Source organism: Anser cygnoides, chromosome 11 (genome assembly GCF_040182565.1).
Source record: "Anser cygnoides isolate HZ-2024a breed goose chromosome 11, Taihu_goose_T2T_genome, whole genome shotgun sequence".
In the NCBI taxonomy this organism is placed as follows: domain Eukaryota; kingdom Metazoa; phylum Chordata; class Aves; order Anseriformes; family Anatidae; genus Anser; species Anser cygnoides.
This window is the reverse complement of record NC_089883.1, coordinates 8,454,790-8,470,299: the sequence shown is the minus strand read 5'-3', so window position 1 is coordinate 8,470,299 and position 15,510 is coordinate 8,454,790. Positions and strand designations below refer to the sequence as shown.

Here is a 15,510-nt window from a genome sequence, read left to right as displayed (position 1 = left end):
GGGAGCTGGGGGGGGGGGGGCGAAAAGGGGCCCGCAGGTGCCGCTGGCGGGAGCCATCAGCAATGGCTGTTTGGGTGTTGCATTAACACACGCTGCAGTGCGCACACAGGCGGCCCCTCCCCCCCCCAATCTGCCTGTATGTTAATCACATGCAAATCGTCACATTTGCATGTTTATCTCTGTCAATGGGCGAGCGTGCCGGGCGAGGCAATACATTTCCCACCGTGGCACGGAGCCCCCCCAGCCCCGCCGGGCCGGGGAGGGCAGCGAGCACCTCCCGCCCCCCCCCCCCGCCCCGCCCGGCCCTGGCACGACGGCAGGCACTGCCGCAAAATGGCTGCCGGGAGGGGGGGGCCGGGGGGGCCCCGCCAGCGGCCCCAGCGCCCACCTCTGCCCCCCAGCACCCCCCGGGCCCCCTCCCCTCAAAGCCAGCGCTGGATTTTCGTGCTTAAGCGGCCAATCGGGGGGCGCGGCACCCTTCCCCCCTCCCGCCCCCCCCTCCAGCTCTCCATCCCTCCTTCCCCCCTCCATCCCTCCTTCCCTCCATCCCTCCTTCTCCCCTGCATCCCATCCCTCCTTCCCCCCTCCATCCCTCCCGCCTCCCCCCCCCGCCGGGGAAGGGCTGTTTCCATGCGCAGGGGATTTCTGATTGCCGACCGGCCGGGGGGGGAAAGTCGCTTTGCCCCCCCCCCGAAGGGCTCCGACGCCTTGCGACGCCGGCCCCGAGCACCTCGTGCCCGCTGCGGGTCCACCACGGCCGCGTTCCCCCCCCCGGAGCCCCCCGGGTGGGGGTCCCAGAGGTGGTTTTATCCCTGCGGGGTCCTGGGGGGGGGGAATCCCGCGGGGACACGCAGCCCCGTGGGTACAAACACGCGTGGGGGTCCCCACGGCGGCGGAGAAATGGGGGGGGGGGGCTCGCCAGGCAGCGCACGGATGGGACGGAGATTAGAGGCACCGGGGCGCTTTTATTTATTTATTTTTTTAAAAATAGCTACAGAAAAAAAAAAATAAAATAAATAACGATAATAAAGCCTCTCCCACATCAGCGGGCGGGTCCGCGCCCCGATGTGCGCCAGTTCTGCTATTTTCAAACGTGCGCCGCCTTGAAGCGCAGGGCTCGTGCTTTGGGGAGGGCCGAGGGACGGGCACCGGCTGTGCCCAGCCGACCCCCCCCCCCCCCCAAAAAAAATCCCCCCCCCGTCCCGACGGGGCGATAACGGCCGTGGGGAAACGGCTCTCGTGTTGCGCGGGGGGGAAACGTGGCGCCCCCGAGGGGAAAGGGCCCCCGCGGTGCTGCGCAGGGCGCGGGGAAGGGTCCCGGCTCCTCGGGACCCCCTCCTGCCTTCCCCACGCCATATCCCAGACTCTCGCCTCCCTTTTTTTATTTTTTTTTGTTCTTTTTTTTTTTTTTTCCCCCCCCGAATCTCGCCCTCTCCGCCCAGGTAAGGTGTTTTCGTTCCCGCCTTGCCTTATCTCTATTTTAATCGCGGGAGGGGAGCTTCGTTCCACCCCCTTCGCCCAAATTTGTCTTCGAAGAAATACAAAAAAAAAAAAAACAAAAAGCGGAAAACCAAATCTGCCCGCCCGTGCCCGAGGCCTGGGGGCAGCTGCGGCCCCGCGGCCCCGCTCCGACCCCGCTCCCCCCCAGCGCATCCCAGCGCGGTGCTGGCACGCGTGGGGTGCTTTGCGTGGGTCGAAGCCCCCCCCCCCCGGAGGAGGGCACGGCCACGGAGCTGTGCCCCCCCAGCTCAGGTGCCAAGCCCGGGGCTGGGCCCCCCGGCTCCGCTGCTGTCCCCCCCTTATACCCCCCCTCCCCACCTCCCCCCCCCGTTAAACCGCGCTCCCCACGGGCACCCCGACCCCACGGCGCCCCGAGCGGCCCACCTGCCCCCCCGGGGGGGCGGAGGAGGCCCCGGGGGTGGGGTTTGCCCTCCGGAGCCCCCTCCGGGAGCCCTCTGCTCCCCATCGCCCCCCCCCCCCCCCCTTCCCCCATCGCCCCGACGGCAGCGGGCCCGGTTTTACCGGCGGTCCCCGGCTGCAGGTGCGAAGCCGCCGGGGGTGCCGGCTCGCCGGGGTCCCCCCCGAGCCCCCCGGGCCCGCTCCGAGGTGGGTGTTCCCCTCCCGAGGGGGGCGGAGGAAGTTTGGGGAAGTCCCCCTCGGCCTCCCGACCTCCCCCCGCCAGGCAGCGCCGAGCATCCCCGCACCCCGGCCCGGCCTCCGCCGCGCACCCCTGCGGGGGAAGGGGTGCGGGGGGGGGGGGCACTCCTGGGGGGACCCACGGCCACTGCAACCCCCCGGCAAGCCCTGGGAAAGGATATATTTTTTGGGGGGGTGCTGGGGGTGCAGTGAGAGAGCCCCCACACTTGCCCGTACCGGCGCGCCCCGCAGCAGAGGCAGCCCCCAGGGATTAAATTTGGGGGGGTGGGGGGGGTCCCTTACCTGAGCGCCGTCCCGGGGCAGCAGCGGCCTGGGGGAGCCCCCGGGGGGGGGGATTTGTGCAGGATCCGGCTCGCTCCTGTGCTCCCGCCGTGTCCCGGAGCGGCAACTCCGCGGCTGCCCTCGGCGGGCCGGGGCCGGGCCGTGGGAACCGGGGGGGGGCAGCCCCCGGGGGAGAGCCGCGCACCCCGGGCCGTGTTTATACGGGGAAAGAAGGGGAATTTGAGTGCTTATAACCAAGAACCGGGGCTGTTAAGTTTGCAAGGCAGGCAGCTAAACGGTGCCAAGTGCGGGAAGGGGGGGGGGGGGGGTCGGGGGGGCTTGCGGGGGGGAGGCTGGGGGTGTGTAAGAAATAAAGAGCAATTGTCAGAGGCGAACAAAAGGCGGAGGATGGGAAGGAGCTGGGAATCCCGGGGCAGAGCCCCCTCGGCGTGGACTTGAACTTGGGCTTTGACACCGGCTGCGAGGCGGAGAGCGGCTCTGGCCCGGCCGGGCCGGGCGGTGGGGGCTCTGTCGTCCCGTCCCCCCCCCCCCCCCGGGGCTGCAGGGGAGAGCCAGCAGCACCCAGACATCCCCCTGGAGGGGGGGTCCCCCTTATTTTAGACCGGGGGGGGGGGGGTGACCCCGTCGGGCTGAGCGCAGCTCCCGGAGCGCCGCTGCGAGGGGGGCGGCGGGGGGGGGACGGGGACCCCGTCGGGGCTGGCCGGGGCCAGACGGCCGGGGGGGGCCGCCCGGTTCTCACAGTCTGCGCCCGAGCCTGGATTCTCTGCACGTCCCGGCCGGTCCCCCCTTTGCCGCTATTCAGCACTTAATTGAACATTAATGGCAGCTGGGGATGAGGTCATTGGAGCCGGCTTTTCTCACACATTTTTCATGCAAATCCGCTAAACTCTAAACAAATTTGAATAAAACCCCCTTTGTGCGGGCCCTCCATGGTGTTTTTCCACGGGCCGCTCCGCCTGTCTCCGCACACTTCATCCGGGCCGGGGGGGAGCCGGGGGGAAACGGCGGGGAAAGAGGGGCTGGGGGGGGAGGGGGGGGGGCCGGGGGGGCCCCGGCTGAGCCCGCTGCCACTGGGCTGCATCCTCCGAGAGGCCGAGCCTCGTCCTCTGCGGGGATCCCAAAGCCGCCCCCACCCCGCACGATGCCCGTGCCAGGCACTTCACACGGGCTGGCTGGATCCCGCGCCGTGCCATCTCCTCTCTTGTCGTGCCCCTTCTCCCTGCAGCACCAGTTTCCCCAGTAAAATCCGCCAGCGACCCCAGTTCACCCTCTAATCCAAGACCCTCACTAACCCACCCCCAGTTAACACCGGTTCCCCAGCACGTACACCCCCCCCGCCCAATAACACCAGCACCCCGATAACCCAACCCCCTCCCAGTATCACCAGCACCCCTCGCTCCCCCGGGCATCCATCCCCAGCGCTCCCTGCGAGGCGCTTTTGGGGCGCTGGCAGCCGCGCAGGATAACGGCACGCAGAGCCCCCCGGCCCCCCTGCTCCCGGCCCCGAGGCTCGGCAGCCCCATTAGCATCCCCGCGCGCCCGGCCCCCTGCCCAGCCTTGAACTTGGCCATGCCGGGCTGCGCTCCTTCTGCCTGCCTGGGCGCGCACAATGCGGGCCTTGACCCATTGTTTGCTTTTTTTTTTTTTTTTTTTTTTTTCGGGTTTCAGCTGGGAAAGCAGCCACCTCGCGCGCTCTGCCGAGAGCACGCCGGGAGCCGGGCACAATGGGGAACCCCGCTCCGCAAGCAGAAGGGCTCCAAATCATTTTAGAGACATATTCATTATCCCCTTTCACAGGGCCTGTTTGCCTTGGGTTTAGCGGCTGCTTCCCAGACAGGGTGCAGACCAAATAAAGATCGCCCTCGGCTGCGAGGCGTTCGCTCGGGCACCACGCAGCCCGGGCGCCTGGGCTGGGCCGCTCCCGATGCGTCTGCGGGCGCCTGGGGTTGTTCTTGGCCAGTCACCTCCTCCGTCCCGAGAGCGCAGCAGATGACACAGCTCGCTTTTGCAAAAAGGAGTGTTTATTTTCAACAGTGCAAGAGGTGGGGGTTGGTTTTAATGGGAGACAATTACAGACAGTACTTTTTTTTTTTTTTTTTTTTTAACAGTGCAAGAGAACGGCAGCAGGGCTGCCCGGCCCGGACGCAGTCACAGTCCCGTGGGCTCCACACGCACGGTGCCACCAGGACGGCTGCGCCCTCGCAGCCCCGTGGATGAGCAGCAAGGGCCAAGCCCTGCTCCATGAGCAGAGCCCAACCTGCAGAAACCTGCTGGAAGCAGGGTCCAGCCAGCTCCCACCTCCCTCCCGCCCCCTTCGTGCACCCAGCATTTTGCCAGTGGAGGCAGTGGCTTGCTCAGATCTGAGCGCTGTGGTTCTGCCAGGGGTATTTGGGGTACTGGAGGCGTACAGGAGTTAGGCGGGATTGTCCCTTGGTTCCCTGTCCCTCCCCGCAGCTGCAGGCTGTGATCCAAAGCACCGCAGGAACCCTCCGTGTTCACCAGCCAAAGCCGCCTCCTCGCCAGGGCCATCGCTGCAGCAGGTTGGGACCCTCCTGGAGGATCCTGGAGGCATCAGACAGCGAGCCCAGGCAGGCGGCAGCCAACTGCGACGAGGAGCTCACAGGCTTGAGAAATCCCTTCTCCACTCACTGGGATCTAGGAAGGAAAGGAAAACACGGAGAGGTTACAGCCTGCAGCAGGGCAGGGCACGGAACCAGCATGCAGAACCGCAGCAGCGCTCGGCTGAGGGCTGAACACCTCGGATCACGGGTGGACCAAAGCTCCCCACCCCACGCTGCCCGGCCCCTCCAGCCCAGCAGCTCGGTGCCACCTTGCCCAGGTCCCCCCTGGTCCCCGAGACGCCGAGCTCCCCCCGTGCCCGCCCGGACCCCCGTCCGCCCCTGCCCCGCCAGCCCGGGGAGGGGTTGCCGCTTGTCCTTCCTCCGTAGGCTTTGGGGCATGGGATTACTCTGCATGTCAGAGCCACTAAAGGAACAGCCCTCTGATGTTTTAATCTTCACGTTAACTTTCCCTGCCCTCAGCGCCCTTGGCTGTCTGTAGAAAGTGATACTGAGCCTCGGAGCTGGAGCCAAAGCTGTTTGCTGGGCAAAAGTGCCGTCTCGTCCCCTTCGCGGCTCTCCCTGCGCTTCTGCTTTTGCCCCACACTTTGTAGCAGCTTCTTCCCCCCTTTTCCTGATTTTTCCTGATTTTTCCTCCATTTCCTTTTTGTTTTCCCCATGGCAAGCACAGATCCCCTAGCACAGCTTTTGAACCCAGTCCCATCCTTTGCTGTCCTCCCTTTGCTTTGCTTCTAAACCGCCGTGCGGGAAGGAGCCAAGCCAAATACCCCCCCAGTTCCTGAGTACTCTTGGACCCAGGATGCAAAAGGAGCCATCAGCCGGCTAATTTATTCTTCTTATTGCGCCAAATTGTAATTTTATAAAATATTGCAAATTTTATAAAATATTTGCAAGCCCGTTTTGAGAGATAAATCTTCCGTGTGGCTCTCTAATGAGCCGCCCTGGGAGTAGCTGGCATGTGATGTGCTGTAGGTCGCACAGCGACGTTCCTGGGCTGCGAGTGGCTGAACCGCCGTCACTCTTTGAACTGTGCAAATACTCCGCACTCTGGGGTCCAGGCTGCAATTTTCACGGGTATTTTTTTTCCCTCTTAAAAATAGATATCTTCTGCAACCCCTTTATTACAGTATTCATAAAGCGCTTGATGGGAATCCGAGGAAAATCCCTTCCCTTTCACAACTTTGAGGCGAGCCTAGAAGCTGGAGGGGCAGGAGGCAGCTCCACCCCAGGTGAGCTCAGCTGTGCTTTATCCTGACATCCCGGTGGGCAGGGCAGCACGGATGGGAGCTGAAGGGTGCTGGGCGCTTTCCCAAGGCCCAGGAGAGGAGGAGGAGGGTGCACCCTTGTGCTTGCCAGGGGAAACCCTTGCTGGGTGCCCCTGACCTCCACCTGGGCAGGCTGAGCTTGCTACGAGCTCCTGAGAACCCCATTTAATGCGCAGATGGGGAGGATGCTCGCTGGTACGAGACATCACCCCGCCTGGTGATGTCCACCAGCGCTTGGTAAGAAACTGGGGGCAGGAGGCGCCGGACCAACGCGGCTGGCCGGAGATAACGCCGACAACCTGCCCCGCGGGGCTGTTCGGGGCAGGGAGAAGGGCACACACCCCCAAATAACAGCACGCCGGTGCACGAGGCTCTGCCTAATGGCATTCCCATCCCTTGCCAATGCCCCGTTTGTGGCCGGGAAGGAGGGACTCTGCTCCTCCCCTCCCCTCAGCCCAGCCTCCGCTTCGCAGGCTCGCGCGGAGAAACTTTCTGGACAATTTAATCTCGCCAGGGTGTTACTTAGAAAAACCTTTTTCACTGTCATTTTTTTTTTCCCTCCCTTCCTTTTCCCCCCCCCCCCCCACCTTTTTCTTCCCTCCCAGCCTTGATTGAATTTTGCAAGCCCCTGATATCTTTCTTTTTGTACTGATGCATGCTGCTTATGCAAATACAAGCCTTTCATACCTCCTCCCTGGCTCAAGACCTCCAACTTGAATGTGACCAAAAGCTGCGCTCTCCCCTGCTAACTCCTTAGCACAATTACACCTCCATTCTGCTCCGGGGGCCTGGGGAGGGAAAAAATCATTTTAACCTAATAACACGTGCTGTTTGCTTTGGATAATTACAAGGGAGCTTCAGCTTCTGAGAGCAAGGGAATATTCGGCGCGGCGGGGCGGGAGGGAGGCTCCGCGTTAACGCCTCCGCGGCGAGTTTTATCTCCTGCCCGGCATCGGGCGCGCGCACGGCCTCTCGAGGCTCCCTCCACCTCTTGTCCTGTGCACCTGGGCGAGCATTTACATTTCCGAGCGAGGAACCGGGGCTCCGCGAGAGGAGAACGCCGCTGACATTTTCTTATCTCAAGTTACAATTTCCTGCAAGCATCAAGATAATGAAACGGGGGCGAGCTGCGGGCCGGGCGGGAGGCGTGCGGCGCGGGCAGGGCCGGGGAGCGGGCAGGGAGGACGCCCGAGGGATGCGGCTGCCGCTCGCCGTCATTGTTGTCCTCCTGCCTTGTCTTCTGGGGAAGTTTATGTGGAGGGCTTTCGCCGGGGCGAGGAGGAGGAGGAGGGGAGCTTTCCCCCCAGAGCACCCAGGAATCTGTCAAAAGAGGGACAGAAAAGAGAAGAAGAAGAAGAAGGGAGACAGAGAGTGGGAACGTCAAGGACCCCTGACTAATGAATAGCAAGTTTGCCCTTGAACCTCCCTGGGCTTTGCCATTCCCAGGCTCCAAACAAGGGCTGATGCATGCTTGGGCCCAGCTGCAGGGGGACCGGGCTATGGTTCATCTCAGACACTTTGACAGCCCGGGCCTTTTCCCCGCATAGCTCAGACTCGCCTAACTACTCCCCTGGCAACAGCTCAGTGCAGGAACCTGCGCTGAGGCCCTGCCTGCTGCATACAGAAGTGCGAGGAGGAGGGGAGCGCCGGGAGAAATTAGCTGGAGACCGGCTTAACCCGTTAAAAGCTGGGCGGGCGCCGCCGGCCGGCACCCCCAGCCCGGTGGCACGGCACTGGCGGAGCCGTCGGGCTCCCCGCGGGGTGGTGACGGGGTCCCCGTGTCACGGAGAGCCCAGGTCCCGCTCCTCGCGGAGCCTCGGAGCTGCTGGGACGGAGCTCTGTGAGGCGCCCCGGAGGTGGGAAAGACCACGGTGGGATGGAGATGACACCGAAAGCCGCTCGGATGTGTCACCTGTGTCGCTCGTGTCACCTGTGTCCCAGCCTTGCTGAGGTGCAGCACGGTGAAGCCAGAGCAAGGGCAGGGCCTGGCCCCGATGTGGCAGGGCTGGAGCACCCCAAAACCAGGGGTCGGGCCGGGCACGAGGGGCACGGGCTCGCCCCGGCCGCTCTTTTTGCATTGCAGATCAAAGAGCCGGGGAGAGCTGGCCGTAGGGGTCTGCGCTGAATGGCGGGGGGAAAACAGGCGCTGCAGACGGCAGCAAGCACCCGACGGCTCCAAAGCACGACCCAGAAACGTTCCCACATCCCGGCCCCTTATAAATCAAGGGGGAGAGGGGGAGGGCTCCTTCCCGGCCTCTGTTTTTACAGAGCATCTTTCATGTGCAGCCCCTGAGAGAGAGGGCTTTGCCGAGCTTGTTAAGGAAGGCTCCTGCGCCAGGCAGAGAGGGGGACGCACCATATGGAGAGGAAAAAAAGAAAAGGGGACACTGAAAATGGAAAATTATGCAAATCGGGAGGAGAGAGGCTCCGGCGAAAGGGGGGAGGGAGGCAGGGAGGCGGAGGGGGATGGGAGGCCGGGAAGGGAGCCCTGACTTAGGGGACACCAGCCGAGCCGGCAGGAGGGACAGAAGTTTCCCACGTTCGGTGTCCGGGCGTGGGACAGCCCTCGGTGGCACCTCAGGGCTGTCACTGGTGTCCCCCACGAGGGCACCGCCGCGGGGTGCTGGCAGCCCTGGCCCCGGGGAGCAGCCCCACCGAAGGGCAGCTCGCCAGCCCCGTTGTTCCCGTGCCCTACCGGGGGGATGCCCTGGCCCTGGAGAGGCAGCAAAACGGGGTCTGCGGTGACCTACTTGGCAGAGGTGTCCTCAGGACCTCTGTTACTATGGCAATGAGGTAGTGAGCAAAGAAATTTTTTTTTTTTTTGGTCAAGGTTTTTGCTTTTTATCAATCCCCAAAACTGGACTGATGCACCAAGGTGCCTCGTCATAAATGGCCCCGAAGGGCGGCACCAATAACAAAGCCCTGAGTTGTCCCTGAGTTGTCCCTGAGTTGTCCCTGAGTTGTCCCCGAGTTGTCCCTGGGTCTCAGCCGCTGGCCAGGTGACACCCAGGTGAATTCAGCAAAGTCACAGGGAGGTCCCCAGAGTTCTTCCCGTCCCGGTCCTGGAAGCTCTTCCCTCGGTCCCCCCAGGGTCCCCGTGCCGCAGGGAATTGGGTGCGGGCAGAGCTGCAGCCCCAGCGCGGCACGGGGACGCTGTGCAGGACGGGGAGCAAACGGACCCTCCAGACCCTCGTGTGCGTTATTCCCTGTGCTGGGCCCGAACTCCAGCCTGGAGGCCAGGCTGGGACTAACGTGGTGCCCGGAGAAACTCCTTGTCTCTTCCCTGCCCGCGGTGCTGGCGGTGGGGAGAAGCACCCCAGGGCTCCCTCCCCAGGGCTGCTGCATTTCGGGAGCAGGTAAGTCACCCAGCTCACCCTCCCGACCGCAAGCTGCCTTCCCCCTGCGTGCACCAGCCTAACTTGCCAAGAGGTGCGCGACACATCCGTGTCAGCTCCTCCTCCTGCCTGCAGCCGCTTTGGAGAAGAGCTCTGAGAAGAAACGGCTCTCCCACCTCTCAGGCATGGCCACGGCTCCTTCAGAGCTCCTCCTTGCTCTCTGGAAACCTTGCTCAGGTCCTGGCTTTTGGGCTCGGCTCACCTTTGGGAAACCACCTGGCTTGGTTCTGTCCATCCTGCTCCCGTCTCCCCCATATCTCCATTCAGTTGTACCCATTGAGACACATCGGTGCTTTCCCTTTCGCTCTGTGCAGCACCGCCCGAAGCCCAGGCACACAAACCACTCCTGGCTGCCACCTCTTCTCCTCCTTGCTCCCATCACAGCCTTCGACCACTCCACTTGCTTTTTTTAGCTGCTTCTCCCGTGCATCCCATCAGGACACTTCCCCACGTGGATCATCCCACTAATCCCTTCTACCTCGCATCCCTCCGCTTGCCATCGGCCCCGAGCCGTGCTAAGAAGCTTTCCATAAGGGGCTGATCAGGTCTCGGCGTGCCCCGGCAGGGCAGTCATTAACCAGGCTCCGCACACCCGCCCCATGTCCGTCTGTCCGTCTGTCCCCGGCATCACGCCCCGTGTGGGTGCTCCTGCGGGTTGGCGAGAAATAAATCTGCTGGGGACCTGAGGTCGGGAGGAGGCAGAGGCAGTCCTGGCGAGGAGCTCGCCCCGGTGGGACTGCAGCACCGAGATGTCCCCCGGTGCCAGGCTGGGGCGAGCTGGGGACGCAGCCTCCAATTCCTAATATTTTGCTTTGAGACGCCAGCGCTCGCTGCTTCCTTCCCACCCGGCCAGTCTGAGCCCGTGCGTGCCCTGACAGCTGGCAGAAACGTCCAGCAAATAAATCAACCCTTGCGATTCAACGCCAGTAAAACCCAAACCCCTTTAAGAAGGCCCTTCAGAGGGCCGCCCTGCCCTCACCTTGCAGCCCAGGGCTTCGGGCAGGGACGGGGCACGGGGCCGTGCTGCCGTGCAAGCACACGTGTGGCCGTGCCGGTGCGGATGGGCACGCGTGCCCCAGCGTGCGCGTGTTCCTGCCTGCACACGCCAACACCTCCGTGCTCCTGCCCACGTTCCCTCTGCCGCCTGCCGGGCTGCCAGGAGCTCGGGGGGAGCTCTTCTTGTTCTCCCGCACCCGGGGCACGTGCGTTATCCGTGCAACACGGCTGCGGGCAGGGATTTGGGCTGCTCAGCCTTGCTGTGGCTGGGCGAGTAGCACGCCATGTCCAGCTCCCAGTTTCTTCAAGAGCCGTACCCTGGAGTAAGGCTACATATGTTGGCCAGATCCTCGGTAAAGCCCCGGAATCAGCTGTAGGCACTGAAGAGGATTCATGTAAGCGGCGCACAGAGAAAAATAGCAAAAAATAAAGTTCACGGGGGTACAAGGAAAACAGAGCTTCCACCCACAGACCAGCTGTGTGGGGCTCCAGGGACAGGCAGACAATGTGGGAGATATTTCAGAGCTTGCTCTCAGGATGATGCATTTGCAATCGCTCCCCTCCTGAAAGTGGCGGAGGGAAAGCGAGCCACCAGCCCTGCCGACACGCATTTCCATGCCCCTACCTTCAGGTGAAGGTACGCGACCTGCCTCACCTCTCACCTGGGCTGCCGTAAGGTTGGATAGCCACCAGGGCTGAGCTACAAAAAACACGACGTGCCCCCAGGGAAGAGGAAGAAGAGGGCTATCTGCCGCCCCTCGGTGCCATGACATAGGCAAGAAACTGCCCCTGCTCAAACAAAGCCGGGCGAAGGGGCTGCTCGGTGCCCTCCCTGCAGGTTCCCACCAGCCAGAAGCGGGTGCGTGGGGCGGGGGGAGCAGGCGGGGACTGTTCCGGGTGTCCTTCGGATCAGGCTGGCCTCAGCTGCCACGCTGGAAGCTGAACCACGTCCAAGAAGGATACGGCAAGAACAGCGAGTGCTGCCCAAGCGGCAGTCCGGAGCGCTGGCACTTAGTCCTGATTCAGCCTCGACCCAGATTCCAGCCCCTGGCGTGGATCCAGGTTTCTCTCTCCTTGACCCATCTCCATCAAAAGCAACGCCGCGGTGCGTCTCTGCTACGAGTTCCTATTCTACAAATAGAAGCAAAGGAGCGCCCCGCTCCTCAGCTGAACGTTCCCACTCACCCCTAGTTTGATGCCTGCCCCGCTGAAAGAAACCTTCAGAGACCGTGCCCTTGTAATGACCTCCCCCTCCAGCGGCGCAGGACAGCGCCGTGACACTAAACCACACCACCACCACGTGTCCCCGCCATCCTCCCCGCACAGCTGCCCCGCGAAGGTCCCGCCTCTGGATGGGGACAGGCAGCAGGGGCACGATGCGGGCAGGACGGGCTGATCCCGGCTCCGAGGAGCGTTTCATTTCCAAACGGGGCCCTGGAGGCCTCTTGGGCGAGGGGCTTGTCGGGGCGATGCGGGAGAGCAGGAGCACCCAACGCCGCCTGGCTGCCTCGCACCCGGAGCGGACCGTCCAGAAGTGAAACCTCCCAGCCACGTGCTCGCCGTCCGGGTGCCGCCACGGCAGCGCCGAGCCAGCCACCGAAATCCTCCCCAGCCACCACGGAGCCCTTCCTGCCGGCCCGGCCCCTTGAGCAGGAGCATCTCTGTTACTCTGGGAAATGGCGAATTGGGATTTTTTCGCCTCCCTCTTCCCACAACGCTTCCCTCCCCCAGCTCTTTTTTCCGCATCATAAGCAAAGTCCTAATAAAGCTCCCATCCCCACTGCCGGCCCTGCGCCATGCTCCCAGCAGAAAAGAGATGCAAAGCCACGCTTGGAATCTGATTCCCCGGCTTTAAACGCTGCTCTGCCAGCAAAGTGCGACTTGAAAGCTCCCCTGTCACAGTTACAAAGCTCCGAACAGCCCTTCCTCGGATAATCACGCTTATCTCCAGATTAAGAAAGAGAGACCTGCAGCTGAGGCTGGTCACATGGGCTGGGATGTGGGCAAATCTCTTTTAAACAATCCCCATATAGCTGTGACCTCCGCCGCAGCCCAAATACCCGGCCCCTCGTTCCCACTTGAAAGCCAGCTCCGGAGACACGGCAGCGCTCGCGAGAGGGGAACACGCCGGAGAGAGCAGGGGCACGAGCGAAACCGGGGGAGGAGTGAGAAAACGACGCGGCAGAGGAGCGGTGCAAGGAGAAAGCAGCCAGGGGAGGAGGTGGGAGAGGGAGAGAAAGAGGTGGGATGCGGTGCGGAGGGAGGAAGAGCGCGTGGATGAGGGGGAGGCCGATGAAGGACAGGCCTGTGCTACTCTTCCCGCTGGGGATGAGCTGTCCCCGCTCTGTCCCCACGTTAACTCCTCCCGCTCTGTCCCCGGCCGGCAGCCCACGGCGGTTACGTGCCTCCGGCTGTGCCAAGCAGCCTTGGCAGGGCGAGCGCGCTACCTACTTTGCTGCCACGGATTCATTAAAAGGCTTTGCTTGTGTGGGAATAGTCATCCCAACGGGGGAAAGGGAAAAAAAAAAAACAAAACACAACCCTTCTGCAGCTCAGCCTGGCAAGGAGCTCTGACAAAGCGGTTTCCATAGCCCCGCGTGGGGCCTGGGAGCAGGATGAAGGAGGCAGGGATGCGCGGAGGGGTGGGAGAGCAGCTGGAAGGGGTCTCCAGCAAGGATTTTGCTTGGGGATGAAGCGCAGGGAGGGAACTGCCCGCACTTTGCAGGGTGCTGCTTCCCTCTTCGTCCTTGTGACTGAAGGCCACGATGCACCGGGTTCAGCTGTGGGCATCAGATTCACCCCGTGAGCAAACGATGGGTCCAAGCACCTGCACGGCGACTTCTCCTACCAGCAGCCTCCCCTCTGCTTTATAACTTAATGTCAGCACAATGGCTTTGCGATGGAGGAGCCCCAGCGGCCCTGAAAGGGGCACAGATGCCGAGCAGCGGGCTGGCTCTCTCCAAGGACACCCACGATTTGCTGGCACCGACTCGGGGTTTCCAGACGCGGGGCTTGGCCACTGGCTGCAGCCCGCTGGGAGGACGGCGGGGCTGCCTCCCCCACTGCTCATTATTCACCCCGCGCAATTAGGCGCCGCTTTTAAGTCACACCAAATTGCCTTTGTTCTCCAACTGGATGACCTGCGTTTCGCAAGGGTCCCTTCTTCCCGCGCGCTGCCCACGGGTGCTCGGGGTTGCCCGCTGTGCCTGCTGCTCCAACGGCAGCGCGGATCTCGGAGCACTCACCCCACGCCCCGCCAGCTCCCACCCAGGCTCCTGCAGGACCCTGCTGCTCCTCCACGCCTTCGCTGCCAGCACCAGGACCCCAGCGTGGAAGAGAGAGCAAAGCCACCAAACCTCTGCGTGCAGCAGAACTTCCCCAAATGAGCCCGGCTTCAGAGCAGCCTTGCGTTGGGCGCTGCTCAGCCGCGTCATTCCCTGCTCTTTCAGCACAGCAGCTGCTCAGAGGCGGACGGCAGCACGGGCAGAGATGGCATCTCATGCCTTTCTAGGGCCTCTTCTCGGTCTGCTCAAGAAACGTACGTGGGCTCTGAAGTCTTGGTGATTTAAGGGAAAGGATGCAAAAAAAAAAAATAAATTGCACAAGAAATTAATTTTCCCTAAGTGTGCTACGGATTCTTGGGTGAACCTATCGAATGCGGATGGATGGATGGATGGACGGACGGACGGATGATAAAAGCACTCTAGGAACAGCATTATGTGCTGGTCCATACACTGGGGGTGCAGAAAGACTTTTCTCTCGGTAATTAGTAACTCCACCCCGAGCCAACATTTATAAATCCTTTAAGCCCTTGATAGCGCCCACCCCTTTGTCTCCCCAGCCCCTGTTTCCACCGCCCCATCCCGCACGCCCAGCCGTTTTGCTTCCTTCCCGTGTTTTGTGGCTGGCACTGGATCCGACTGCCTTTCTGGAGAAGCAGGCCGAGGTTTTGTGTGCGGGGCTTTGTGTGAGTGATTGCGTGTGTGTGTGTACATACAAAGATGGATACAAACCCATTGGAAATAAACACCCTTAAAAAAGGGACTCGAGAGAGAGACGCAGGGGCAAAGGAGAAGAAAGAGCCCACAGCCCCTCAGCCAGACAATCAGCAAAGATGAACAGAAAGACCCAGTGAACCAAAAAAAAAAAAAAAAAAAACAAAAAAGCTTCGGTTCTCTTTTAAACTCTCCCCAATTTGCAGCGAGGGCAGCCGCTCGCATCGCTGGGAAGCCCAGCTTTACCCCGGCTTCTCCCGGCTCCGCACAGCTCAATCACCCCGGGCTGCACCCAGCACCCCCCCCCCGCCGCCTCCCAGCGCCCCGCATCTCCCCCGCCGCCGAGACAGCTTTCGCCAATGGAAGGAGGACAAATATATTCATTGGCACCTTATCAGACATGCATGCAAAACTAATTAACATGGGGAGACATGCAAGCTGCCACCCAGCCACAAACACACACCCACGAGCATGCACACACACACGCACACACGCACAAGGCAACCCTTGTCTAGGGGGGACATTCAAAAGGCTTTGTCACTAATTTAGGCATCTGTCTCAGTCTGGTCTGGTCCTCCTGGCTAGGCTGGAGTTGTGGTTTTTTTCCCACTCTGTTTGACAATGCTGGGAACATGCCCGGAGACCCCTCATTCAAATCACCCCTTGACAATGGTCTCATTGTGTGAGCGTACAGAAAAGGGAAAGGATGGGGGAGAAGATGGGGAAGGGGGGCAAGGAATTAAAATGTGAACCCAAGGAAGTGTTTACTAACACAAGCCCCGCAGCTGCCCCGGCTCTCCTCCACCCCCTTCTTCCGCCCCCGGCCACTCCAATGGCCCGG

The 15,510-nt window shown here is 62.2% G+C and overlaps 1 protein-coding gene and 1 long non-coding RNA gene across 12 annotated transcripts in view; one reads left to right on the top strand and one right to left on the bottom strand.

Annotated features, from left to right (window-relative positions):
• Positions 1–627: 627 nt before the first annotated feature.
• LOC125183718 (uncharacterized) lies at positions 628–4,761 on the top strand. Its single transcript, XR_007166182.2, has 2 exons — positions 628–1,442; positions 4,548–4,761. It is a non-coding gene; the product is annotated as an uncharacterized lncRNA (long non-coding RNA).
• Positions 4,437–15,510, bottom strand: part of LOC136791684 (uncharacterized) — a 35,919-nt gene continuing 24,845 nt past the window's right edge. For 6 of the 11 annotated variants that reach the window (XR_010834176.1, XR_010834177.1, XR_010834173.1 and 3 more), the window contains 2 exons: positions 6,971–7,071; positions 4,877–5,094 (listed from right to left, as the gene is read on the bottom strand). Coding sequence is in view for 3 of the 11 variants with exons in the window: in XM_067003762.1 (XP_066859863.1) it covers positions 5,085–5,094; positions 6,971–7,071 (111 nt within the window). In the remaining 8 variants the exon portion in view is untranslated. Of the gene's footprint in view, positions 5,095–6,970; positions 7,072–15,510 lie in introns of all 11 variants that reach the window. The other 5 variants (XR_010834178.1, XR_010834179.1, XR_010834174.1 and 2 more) reach the window with 3 other exon arrangements.